This window comes from Phodopus roborovskii, unplaced genomic scaffold (genome assembly GCF_943737965.1).
Source record: "Phodopus roborovskii unplaced genomic scaffold, PHOROB, whole genome shotgun sequence".
In the NCBI taxonomy this organism is placed as follows: domain Eukaryota; kingdom Metazoa; phylum Chordata; class Mammalia; order Rodentia; family Cricetidae; genus Phodopus; species Phodopus roborovskii.
Genome location: NW_026126571.1, coordinates 1,969,513 through 1,983,045, shown reverse-complemented (window position 1 = coordinate 1,983,045; position 13,533 = coordinate 1,969,513). Strand labels below are relative to the sequence as shown.

Sequence of the window (13,533 nt, the reverse complement as noted above, 5' to 3'; positions counted from 1 at the left end):
ATAATAGACTGGACCCCAAATTGTAAACTAGAATAAACCTTTCATCCCTTAAAATAAAAAGAAAAAAGGGGGGTTGCTGTTAAATAACCCCATAGCCTTGGAACATAAACTCACCATGTCTTCAACTACTAAAAGATCAAAAATAAAAATCCATAGACATAGCCCAACTCAAGTCTTTTCCAATAAACTGACCTAAAAACAACAAACCACTTTTGTAGCAATATGCACCCTGCCCCCGAGCACCCCAGAGTCTTTCAAGACCTCCTGGAGAAATGTGCAACATGAAGCCAGAACATCTCATAGGAGAAAAATCAGGACAGACTCCACTTACGAAGTAACTTTGGTGGGGGTAGGAAATCAAAGCAAGAAAAAGCCACCTGACTGGAACTAGAGCCCCAAGTATCCCTTTGCAGGATGTCAAGAACACAGGGAGCGAGGCAATCAACACTGCAGAAGAACTACCCAAGCACACCAGGCTGCAGGAAACTCCACATGGGTAGCATCACACAGCTGTGTTTCGTCAGTGCCCCACCCCCAGGAACAAGAGAAGGGTAGAGGCGCTGGAGGGCGTATGGAGGGCAGCATCTACAGACGAATCAAAGCCAGAACAGGTAGAGAGTCCCACACTGACCCTGCCACCATCCAGTGCCGCCTAGCACAACCCCACGGCCTGAGGCGCTCGGCACCCATACTCCACCCGATAAGCCCCAGTCTCCCGGATGTCAGCGTCACTCACCGCTCCTCCATGAGTTCCCGGATAGAAGCTACTGTGGGGCCAGATCCCAGGTGAGTGTAGTACGGGCCTTCGTCTCTCTCCACTATTTGTTCTGCAGAGATACCAAGAGCAAGCGTTATTTGCAGACACTAATTCAGAAAAGGGTAAGCCAGTAGCAGGAAGGTCATCAGTGTGTTACAAAGCTTCTAAACATGTAAGAAAACTGTCCATCCATCCCTATCAGGAAATACCCAACGAGATTAATCTCACAACACACACACACACACCAGGAAAACTTAGACGCCTGATAGAGTCAAGCCTTGTCAAGACTTATCATTCGCAATTCAGCTCACCCTCAGCCAATAAAGCTGGAGTCGTGTGCTACAGGACAGAGCAGCCCTGCTTCTGCACACACGTTTTAGACCAGGAGTCAGCGAGCTAAAATGCATCGCACACCAGGGTTCACAACAGCAGCATGCCCATACAGGCGTCCATGGACAGACGGAAATAAGTCAAATGTGGTGCATCCACATCCATTCCAAACAGCGTTGCCCCAAGAACAAGTAAGTTCTTTGTTGCAGCACCAGGGGTTGGATGCAGGGTCCTAAGCATACTGTCTGAAAAAGCCCCCCCCCCCCCCCCCGGCCCATAGGGAGTGGCACCATTAGGAGGCTTGGCCTTGTTGAGGTGGGTGTGCCTTTGCTGGAAGAGGTGTGTCACCAGGAGGTGGGCTTTGAGGTCTCACACGCTCAAGCCTGGTCTAGTGTGGCTCTCACTTCCTGCTGCCTTTCCAGCATCTTGTCTGCCTGCACTCAGCCATGCTCCCCGCCATAATGCAAGCCAGTGCCAGCTAGAGATTTCCCTTTGTACGAGCTGCCATGGTCATGGTGCTGTCTCTTCACAGCGCCAAAACAACCTCATGACACATACTATACGAAAACTCTCCCACCGAGGTATTATTCCTGGTCTCCCGCAAAGGAAATTTTAAGGCAGTGTATTGCAAAGTCAACCTGGCTAGGTTTGCAATTGAAAACCCTCTATGTTTCAAGCCCCTAAGTAGGCAGGATTACGGGCCTGAGCACGAGGCCCAGCAGGGATGACATTCTGATACAGCTATCAGAGACAACCTTAGGGAAATACATGAGACACAGCAGGTATGGTGATTCATGCCCATAATCCCAGTATCTGAGAGGATCGGGGATTCAAGGCCAGCCTTGGCTACATAGAAAATTCATGGTCCAGAAGCCTTTTCAGGCAGTTTAGAACTAGCCTGTAACGTCAGCTACAAGGTATCCAATGTCCTCTCTGGACTACTGGCGCCTTCATCCTCATGTGAACACACACACACACTCAGACATACACATACACACACACACACACCCTATAAACTTAAACTACACACATGCTGAAAAAAAAAAAAAACAAGCAAGCAGAAGATTATCCAAATTATCAGTATAGAGAAGGACTCAAAACATGACAGAATCCCACCCTGCTAAAGTTTACTAAAGGGGACCTTAATCACAACCAGAAGCCAAGCAGAAGCCAAGCATCCAGCTGGGGAGGAATACCAACAATTTCCTCAACAATGCAGCGCTGCCACAGCTCAGTGAGGGCAGTCAGGTAAGAGGTAAGAAGGGAGGGAATGACTCGTTTTTCAATGGGTCACTGCTGCGCAGTGTACTGGCGAGGACACAGGCAACAACCATGCGCCAAAAACAAACGCACAATTGGTCTGACCCAACAGTTTTTTACGTTCCAAAGGATTAGCACTTGGGAATTTGGTTGCATCTGCCTGTGTGCACAAGCCAGGTGTGACTGCACGAATCTGCTATCCAAGCACTCAGCAGGCCGAGAAAGTGGTCTGAGTGAGGCTAGCTTGGGCTACACTGGGACAGGAGTCGGGGAAGTGGAGAGATGGGACACAAGAGCTCGTGGTTCATAATGGTAAATCTTCAGAGGTAACCTACAGTCCCGCCACAAAGGGCTGGACATTAGAGCGCGGAATCTTAAGCAGCTGGGATTAGAAATTGCTTCCAGGTATTTTTATCGAGTGGCATATTTCCAGTGTTATGCGTAACATACACACCTGTACACACATACGCATAAAGGCACACATGGACCATTACCATCACTGGTAACACAGTTATAGCAATCATAAGCCAAGTTCAGTCTTACCCTCTGTTCTTGTTTAAAGAAAGAACGATCAGCTATGCTCGAGTGCAGCCTAACAGTTGCCCACTGATGGCTCTCTAGTCTAGGACAACGGTCATCTGTGCTCAAAGCATCTTTCCCCCACCCTAAGGCATCTTTCCACATCAGTTACAGCCCCCAAACGCAAGTGTACTCATGGCTCTTCCTGCCGAGGACTCTAGACAGAAGACATCATCCCAACACGCCGTCCACAGCACCCTGCACTCAACTTTGTAGCACTTACCACCCCCATCACAGCCTCCTACTACACAACTGCACAGGCCCCCAAGTCCTCACACGTGTTCCCATGCACAACAACGCTGCTACCTTCCTTCATTTATCTTTGGTATGTAGTGCGTACATACATGGAACACGTGTGGAAGCCATTTTCCACCATGTATGTGCATGCTCACACACGTGCAGACCCGTGTGTTGTGTGTGCAAGGGCCTGGGGTGGACACCAAGCATCTTCCTTCATCTATCAATCCAGCTAGTCTAGCTAACCAGCTTGCTCCAGGGTCCCTGGTCGCCCTTCAAAGCGTTAGAATTACACATAGGCCATCACACCCACATGGCATTTGCGTGTGTCCTGGGGATCCAAACTGCAGTCCCGGTGCATGGCAAACACTTTACTCACCGAGCCACCCAGCCCCCACCGTCCACATTTTTTTTTTTTTTTTTTTAAAAAAAGACAAGCTCTCTTACTGAACCTGGAGCTTACCATTTTGACTAAACTGACTTAGCCAATGGCCCCCCTAAGACTACCTGTCTCCTTCATCTCAGCACTGGGGCCACAGATTTTCATGTGGGCCCTGGAGACCTAAAGGCTGGCCCTCAAAAGTGCTTACACAGCAAGTACTTTACCCACTGAGCCATTGCCTCAGCTCAAAAGCTCATCTTCAAGGCCTAGTTCAGAGGCAGTTTGTCTCCTGCGGCCCTACCGGGCATCCCCAGGTATCCAGGAGAGGAATTGCCCTGTTACGCAACTGTTAATGGTACAGAGAAGATCAGATATGGATCTTGTGGACAGAAACCTGGGCAACCATGATGGTTATGCTCTGAACCTCTTCCAATCCCTATGCCTGTGTGTGCAAAATAAAAAAAAAAAAAAAGGCTTGGCCTGGGTTTGGTGCATACCATGAACTCAACAGGCTGCTGTTGTTCAGGCTCTGTCAACAACTGTGTTGCTGTGAACAAGTTACACAACCTTCATAAGCCTCAAAGCAATTAGATGGTAGTTACACATTACAGAACAGCTGGGGATTAGACGAGCTGTCAGAGGCCAGGGCCTCAACACTTCACGAACGGCTTACTCCAAACATGCCCTGTTTTGAACCACACGGACAGAAAACGACACAGGTGCGTGGCGGAGGCTGGGAGAGCGCGCGGGGTCGAGAATGTGCCGGCCGGAGTTAGTGGTCTGAACACCGTTTATAGGTGCTGGCAGACGCTATATACCATGGCATACAGAAAACAGGATGTAGAATATGCCAGAACTTCTGGGCTTTGCCCCAGCTTCTGCCATGTAGTGAAAATTCAAAGTAAAGGGCCAACTACAGGGTCTCGCAAGGCAACTGAACACCAGGGAAGCTTTGGTGGCTGGTCTGCGGCAGGGAGAGGAGACATTCAAGGTGAAGCCGCAAACCGAAGCTTGGCAGTTCCATCCCAAACCGAGTCAGTCTGGAAACTGGCTGGTCAGGTTTCTCTGGGAGGAAGGCCGGAAACACAGGGATGACACCCCAAAAGCCAAGAAAAACCCAATCTACCTGTAGCCGCTGACAACACAATGCAGGTTTCTTTCTTTTAAGAGTCTTCCTTTCCTCAGTATGTTTCCTAATGGGGGTGATTCTATGAGAAGAAATCTGACCCAACACATATGCCTAATTATGAAACTTGCGTGCACACACAAACCCTGGCACTGCCTATTTCTTGGTATGTAAATATCCCATTTTATAGTGCCGGCGATTGTTTAATGTGCCCCTCAATCTTCACACCCGAGATTCCAATGACAAAAGCAACTCTGCAACCTGTTGGGCTGCCTGAGGCTGTGCAGTGTGCTGTGGGTTTCCCAGATTCTGTGAGCCGCCACCCATGCTCAGGTGGCGCTTGGATGCAGCTGTCTGAGTCATTTCTTTCCCTGTAGGTGACATCTCAACCCATACTCCTGTAAGTAATCCAAAACAATTCATTGGTGGACTTCGGTGGCATCCAGACTTAGTTTCCATGAGGCCCTTATCTGGGTTGAGTAGATGTGCGTGTTGCGCTTTCCCAGACAAGTTGTCACACAAGCGCATACACAGTGACCTAACTTCCTTCCCATTAGGGCCCACCTCCTAGCGATTCATTTTCTCCCAATAGCGCCACAGGCTAGGAACCCAACCTCCAGGGGCATTGAAGAGTAAAACTACAGCGATCACTATGAATTTAGCATCTACTCACTATCAGTAAAAGCCCTAACCTAGGAGCTGTGATCATTTACAGCTCTTTATTCTGACTTTTATCATCACCCACCAGAGAACCAGGAGGGCTCCGAGAAATGGTCAACCCAAGGGTGCAGTGTACACTCCAAACATCTTGTTTGAAAGCAGAGAATACAGACAGAATGCGTAGGTGGTGGGCAGAGGGCGGGGTGTTCCAGAGAGCGAGCACAGAAGCTGGCCCGAAGGAGCTTCCAGCCAGTCAAATCTGGGAGCAGCTGAGCAAAAAAGTGTAGCAAACACACTGAACACAAACATTGGGAAGGTGCATAACTGGAGAAATGGACACACGCGGATGAAGGGAAACCTTCCCTGACCACCACTGAAAAGCCCTTTCGCTTGCTGGTCTCCGTCCAATGTTTACATGCGCCATGAAAAGGGAAGACTGCTTCGTAAGCCACGGGGGACACCTTTCCATCATTTGAAACTGAGCTTGCTGAAAACGCTTGTAGACTTGTTTAACAGACCCATCTTCCGGGATATGCGTTAGGAACAATACAAGATGAACAACCGCATCATCATTTCTCAAGGTCGTGTACGCCAGGGCCACTTGTGTGTTGTTAAAAATCGTTTCTTTACAGACATTTCATGCTGACGAGTGTATGTGAGACAGGCAGGCAGGCAGGCAAAGAGACAGAGTGAGACAGAGAGGATGGATAGACAGACAGAATAGACAGAATAGATAGATAATGAAAGTTAGGGCGGGGATGCTAGGAGACCAGAAAAGGGCATCGGATCCCCTGGAGCTAGAGTTACAGGCAGTTGGGAGCCAACCAGCAAGAGTGCTGGGGTACAAATTTAGGTCCCCTGAAAGAATAGCAAGTGCTCTTTGTTGCATAAATAACTTCTTGTTTCAATACTGAGCCACAGCACATTTGAGGGCATTTTAATTAAACAGCACTGAAATCCAGCACATGTGAGTGCTTTGCTTGTATATGTGTGTGTGTGTGTGTGCGCGTGCGTGCGTGCGTGTATATACATACACACATACACACATACATACATACTATGCAGGTCTGGTTCTCACATGTAGAAGCCAGAAGAGGGCATCAGATACTTTGGAACTGGGGTTAAACACGGTTGTGAACTACACAGGGATGCTGGGAACTGAACCCGGGCCTTCTGGAAGATCAACAGGTCTCTTAAAAGACTGAGCCATCTCCACAGTCCCAACAGCATTCTCAAAAACAGTGTGAGGGTAGCAGGAAATGTTAAAAATGACAGAAGAGGTGGTGGTGGTGGGGGGAACATAAGGAAACTGACCGGTACGTAAAATAAATGAAAACTTTAAAACAGAAAAAAGCGCAAGTATGGACAGATAACGTAACAGGCTGACACATGATGAAAGCATCACAGATAAAGCTCCACCCTAACTCAGAGACAGTCTTCCGTTGACGAAACATGAATTAAGCCACTGCTTACATTCTGAAAATTTGTCAGAGGAAATTCCAGGTTCTCTTGGCTTTCTGGTAGAAGTAACTAAAGAACTAAGTGCACTTTGGTGGGCTATGTAACACTTCACACAGGATCTACTCTCTTAAGGCTTATTTGCAGTAACAGAATTAGCCACAGGTCCTGTGCTGTACAGTAGCTTCCTAGGATTTAATTATGTTTGAAACTTTATGCCCATCAGACACAACTTCCCACTTTCCACATCCCTGACAACTGTCATCTTGTCTTCCAATCTTGTAAGTTATACTATGTTAGATATGTCTATCACCTAAGTGGAATCATGCAGCATACCTCGTCATGTGATTGGACTATTTCACCCAGAGAATGTTTTATCAATCTACTAACTTTCAAAACAATGCCAGGAACTAAATACAAGGCAGACAGAATGACAAAATCATTTCTCTGTCATTACCAATTAAAAATTAATCCACTCAAGGATCACGGGGACCTAAAAACTGTTGAGGATGCTTCTTGGATGCAAACGGGAAGAAGTAACTTTCCAATAGCAAGGCAGTGGTGGCGCACACCTTTAATGCCAGTGCTGGGGAGGCGGAGGCAGAGGCAGGTAGATCTCCATGAGTTTGAGTTCAGCCTGGTCTACAGTGTTAGTTCCAAGACGGCCAGGGCTATTACACAGAGAAACCCTGTCTCGAAAAACCAAAACCAGACAAACAAAAACCCAACACCTTTACAATAGCATTATCTGCTCCTCACCACCTTAACCTGGCAGTTAACACGGCATCGCTAACAGAGGGAACATTAGAAACCTGTGACCGGGCAGTTTCCCCATTAGCTAAGCAAGTCTTTAGATCCAACTTTCAGTCCACAGGAAATGCAGGCATCCAGAAGGACTCAGTGTGGATTCGGCAACCAAGGGCGGGCTCGTCCTGATCTCTTGACACTTAGATTTGCCTGTCCTGCGGAACTGCACAACATTGCAGCCAGGATTACAGTACCTTGCAAAGAGCTGCTGTCGGTCTTCAGGCACCTGCACTGGGCTGCCCTTGGGGCTCTGACAGGATCCGCCCTCAGCTGCAGCCACTAAGAGCACCACCTGTGCACACTCTCTATGTCCCCTTTTAAAGGGGCCCTGCCCACCTCCCATCTCTCTCCCTCCGTCTCTGTCTCCCCCCCCATCTCTGCCTCTCTCTTCTGCGGCTCCTCTCTCCAGAGGCTGGTCTCCCTCCTCCCCTCCCCCACCCCCTTTTCCCTAATACACCCCTGCACAGGAAGTCTGTCTTTCTCCCAACACTGCTTTTTTTAATGAACTACAACATTGGTTCCCTGACCTGGAATCCAATGCAGGCGTCAGGTACAGTGTTGGCCAGAGCTCCAGAAAAAGGGGGGAGCGTCAGCATGCAGGCACACCCTAGCCTCGCCCCTTGGGGGCCTGGCACAGTGCACCTCGCACAGGAAAGCAGTACCCTGGCTCTACACAGGGGTAGGGGGGGTCCCTTTAGGAGACCGGCTTTGCCTACTGCTCTCTCCCCACTTCTGAGGAGGCAGACAGGTCTCTGTCTCTCTCCTCTCCCTTCCCTGCCCCCAGTAAAGCTTCCTTCCCACGTGGGTTCTGCCTGCACAGCCCATCAGTCACCCGCCATGGTCCCCCTCGCTCCGCATTTCATAGTATCTGCAGCTGGAGCTCTCTCTGCAGGTGGCCAAGCACCACTGGGCAGAAAACGCTCTGCAAAGCTGAGGGCATGTGCTATGACGTGTACTCTGAGCCAGCAAGCAATGCACGGTGCTTCCCCACGCTAAGTAAGGTTTAACAGCCTTCTTGCTGCGAACACCATGGACTTGCAGGTCGCTGGGGAACTGTTTGGTCTTCTGACATGGTTTCCCATGCTTTCTAGTTTTCACTATTTCCTATTTGTTTATTCCCCCACCACACCAGTTCTAACTTGGATAATCTCTATCATGTTTTCTGATAACACTAATAGGACTTTCAGAGAGGAAGGCGTTAGTGCCTATAGAATTTATTCCATCTGCTTTACTATTTCCTTTACCATCTACACGCATGTATACAGTGTTCTGCCTGCAGGCCACATGAGGGCACCAGATCTCATTACAGATGGCTGGGAGCCACAATGTGGTTGCTGGGAATTGAACTCGGGACCTCTGGAAGAGCAGCCAGTGCTGGTAAGCTCTGAGCCATCTCTCCAGCCCCTTTGCTAGTGTTCTTGTGAATAGGCTTCCCTCTCTGGATTATAAGATGTTTAACTTAAGCGGTGAGTGGCCCATGCCTTTGATCCTAGCATTCAGGAGGCAGAGATAGGGGTGGGTAGGGAAAAGTCTGAATTCCAGGCTAGCCAGGGATATGTTAGACCCTGCCCGGAAGGGCGGAAGGGAGGATGGGAGGGAGGGAGGAAAAATGGGAAGGGGAAGAAAAGGACAGGGAGAGAAGGGAAGATGCTAATATGATAAATTCATTTCAAATACGAGTACCTTTTGTATTTTACTTTGATGTTTTGGATTCTGAGGCAGGGTTTCATTTCATATAGACTAAGTTGGCTTCAATCTCAACCTATAATCAACCTAAATGAACCTCAATTTCTGCCTTCATCTCCCTAATGCTGGGATTACAGGCACATGCCAGCATGCTTGGTGAAGCTTCTGTTTATAATGGTTGTGAACCTTCCTAATGCTGCAACCCTTCAACAACAGCTCCTCATGTTGTGGTAACCCCAACCATAATTATTTCCATCGCTACTTCATAACTGTAATTGTGCTGCTGTTATGAATCGTAATAAAAGTATCTATGTCTGCAGGTGGTCTTAGGCAACCCCTGTGAAGGGGCCATTTGATCCCCCAAAGTGGTCACGACCCATGGGTTAGCAGAACTATCATTCTGTACATCTGAACATATTTAGCGTTTGCTGGTAGCCTCTCCCCTCAGCACAGCTTCCCTATCTACCATCCTGTGCGGCCCCTCCAAGTCTGCCTTCGCGAATGTTGGCCATGTCTTAATGAGTCTTTACATGCATGAATGGGGATCTCAGGGCACTGATCTCAAGTTACTCCAGAGCACTTCAATACTCAGAGAACTTCAACCAACAGAAAAACCTTTACTAATCAGTAAGGGGAAAAGGTCAACTAACTTACACGGGCATTCGTAAAGGCACGTAACTCCACTACGCCACTAAGGAACCGTGCATAAAGGCACAATGAGATTCTACCATGCCAACAGTGACAAAGACTGGTACTACTCGCTGGTGGGGACCCAGAGCTGAGCTGGCATGAGTTAAGTCACTACAATCACTCTGCCTAGCACCTACAGCAGAGCAGGGCCTCAGCCCTAGGGATAAACCCAGAGATCCGGCAATACGCCCATCATTCTTAGAGTCAACTCCTACTTCTGAAAATGCCTCTGAAGCCCCACACCACAGGTGGCCTTTCCCATCACCCCCCAATTTGGGGTTGTCCCCACACACCCATTTTGGTGCTTTTCCCGAGACAGGGTCTTTTGCTGAATTGTAGACTGGCCTGGACCTCACTAATCCAGGCAGACCTTGAACTTCCGTACTTCCTACCTCAGGCAACGGTACTCAGGATTATAGGCCCGTTACCACTGGTCTCAACATTAATCTTCTGATAGGGGAGTTTATGTCCAAGGCGCCTCACTTTCAGCTTCTCATACTGTTTTGCAACGGATATTGTGGAGTGGAGTGAATAATTCTCTCTGGATGTCAGCAGTATTACATCTGCTCTGACAACCCAAAGTGTCTTCAATGAAGACACGGACAAAGTAGCCTTCCTCATTAAGTGGCTCTAGACTCATTTCCCGAAATAGAATATTACCCTTGTTTACTTAGCCACACTCAAATTCTTCCCTTAGAAATGAAGCCAGCAAAGACAGCTCGGAGGGCTGGAAGGGACGGAGGCTGGGCAGGCTCTGTTGGGATAGTTCCAACTGAGGCGTCTCAGCTCCAGGGGTATGTCTGATAGAGCGAATGCCTCTAAATCTCTACATTTGTGCTCTGAGGGCTGCACCAGAAGCTCTGTCCTGGTGGGCACAGACCCTGGGTACTCTGGGTCATCTCATCCGGTTTTTAAAAACCTCGCACTGACTAGGACTTTTGTCTGGAATTCCAGTGAACACCAGTCTGTGCACAATGACCTCCGACGCGGCTGGGTCTCACCTGGCTTCCCTTGCTGACAGCCAAGCAGAGCAGAGAGCCTACCCACCCCAGCAGCTGCGGGAGGAGGAACCCTTCGAGTGAGTTCCCACTCGCCCCTTTCCTACAAGTGGTCTCTAGCTGCTACATTATGGGTTCCTGGGGCCCCAGGATTGTTTCCCCCAACACCCAGGGGTGTGCACCCTTACTGCTGTCCTTTGAACGTGTGTCGATGCTGGAAGACAATCTCTGATGGCTTAAGATTGGGGCTAGCACCAGTTTTCAGGTGAGGAAACTTTCTCATTGTATTCCCTTGGGCGCCTTTCATGGAGGCTCTGAAAAGGAAGAGTTTGCCGTCTGGATATTAGTCCATCACTTCCCCCTCTTCAGTCCCATGTGATAGTTCTTCCTTTTTCATTAGAGAAATGACTTAACTCTTAAAAGTTTGCTTTCTCTCCTCACGTTGGACAGTGAGACAAGAACGGAACTGAAGTTTCTCTTTATGAAATATGTAAGAGCTTCTGGGGACGAGCTTAGGGGAGTGACGCCCTACTCTTTGGAGAATGCCTTCCTACATGGTTTGAGCTATCTTCCCAAACCCTAAGCACTCAAATCTTTACTCATGAAGACAGAAAGTGTTGTTCTACTACCAGGCTTGGGGGAAAATGAAGTGTACTTTTCTATCGTTATCAAGGAGGCAAATGAAAGTATCCATAACAAAGAGGGACCCCCATTTCTGAATGACCTTCCATCTTCCCCCTCCCTCTCTACACACATTGTGGGGAGCAGGAAAAGCACCTGCCAAAGCCTGACAACCCCGAGTTAGATCCCCAAGACCCACATGGTGGAGAGAATGGACCACCAATTCGTCCTTTGACTTCCACAAGCACACTGTGGCCTGTGAGTACTCAGTGTGGGGAAAGCTAAAAGCAGGATGCGCCCAGGACACAGAGTATTGCTTTCATGATACTGGTGCAGAGGCCGTGTACGGCCAGGCCCAGATCACGTTGTGTTTTATTTGTACCTTTCCTAGTAATCCTCTAAGGCCTCAGCTTTTTAATGCAATATTATGAGCAGCTTGAGCCAAGAAGACCCATTTCCAAGAGTGTCTGCCAGCACCACACATCCCGAGAGCTGTATACACAGGAGGCAGGCAGATGGTCAGGACCTGCCCTTTGATAAGGGTTACTAGGTGGTATTTTTTGTTTTTGTTTTTCGAGACAAAGTTTTCTGTGTAGCCCCAGCTTACCTGCAACTCAGACCAGGCTGCCCTGGGAGAACTCAAGAGATCCACCTGCCTCTGCCTCTGGGGTGCTGGGATTAAAGACATATGCACCACCACTGCCCAGCTCTGGATGGAATTCTTAAACACAATTAGGTTACTTGCTGCAGTCTACATTACTGACAATACATCCAAGTACCTTTATATACAACGGGCCCATGAGCTGACCGCAAAGATAAAAAATGAAGCGTTTATACCTACTCTGGCCACACATCTGTCAAGATAAAAAACAGGGGGGGTGCAGGAAGGTTGGCCAGTTCACCCAAAAATATGCAGAGTACCTGCTAGCCTCCACGCTTCAGAACTGCAGGAGACAATCCTGTTATCCAGAAACACAGGCTTTAACTGCAAAGATGAGCACAGAGAACAGTCAGGTGAACCCCGACTGACTTAGTGCTGATGCTCGCCATCCTCCAGGGCTTTGCCCTGCCTTCTTTTTCCTCCTCCATTTCTTCACACATGACCTTCGCCTCCAGGGTGAGCCCTCTCCCCTAAAACATTGGGCTTCTCTACTCTCAGGCTTCTTTCTCGTCTACACAGTCAGCCTGGAAATGACCTCAACTGAACTTTCAACTTTCAACCATCATCAGCTGCAGCCGGGTCTCTAGTTCATGGATCCAGTCTTGGGTGCCCTCCACACCACCCTCCCACATCTACAAGGCTGGAGTTTTCCTCTACCACACCTGGAATCTCGGGGGTCACAACTGTTCCTCCGTCTCCCCTCTCTGCCCATCTTTCCCTTCCTTCCTACTCAGCAGTCATTTCGTTTTTGGAGAATTTCTTTTTTCTATAGAGCCTTGGCTGTCCAGGAACTCACTCTGTAGACCAGGCTGGTCTTGAACTCAGATTCACCTGCCTCTGCCTCCCGAGTACCAGGCTTAAAGGAGCTCGTAAGCTAGGCACCATAATTTCTTGCTTGAGTTTGTCAACTGGTTCCTCCGCTTTTAGCATCATTCCTCCTTCCCCTGAAACTGCTCCCCTCCCACTCCCGGGTAAGATGCCGGCCACAGCAGAACCTGTCTTTCTTGTCTTCATGCCTCCCCCCATACCCACAGCTCAAACATCACCTCTCCCAGGAAGTTCTCTGATACCCTCTAACTCAGGACCACATTCTCCACTTTTATCCAAGTCCTCTATTGTTTTAAAATATTTTAACACTATCGCATTAAACTGAATGCAAGGGGGAGGGGACAAATGAGCGGTACAAGAAACAGACTCTCCATGGCCACAAACCAAGATTAACTTACTGGTCTCCATTCTGTCCCTACCCATGTCACCTGGTAGACTCGGCTGAGGCCACAT

At 48.7% G+C, this 13,533-nt stretch overlaps 1 protein-coding gene across 1 annotated transcript in view; it reads right to left on the bottom strand.

The window, feature by feature from the left end:
• Window positions 1-13,533, bottom strand: part of Tet3 (tet methylcytosine dioxygenase 3) — an 86,979-nt gene that overhangs the window by 16,925 nt on the left and 56,521 nt on the right. The window contains exon 4 of the mRNA XM_051202949.1: window positions 737-827. Within this exon, the coding sequence (XP_051058906.1) occupies window positions 737-827 (91 nt within the window). The remainder of the gene's footprint in view (window positions 1-736; window positions 828-13,533) is intronic.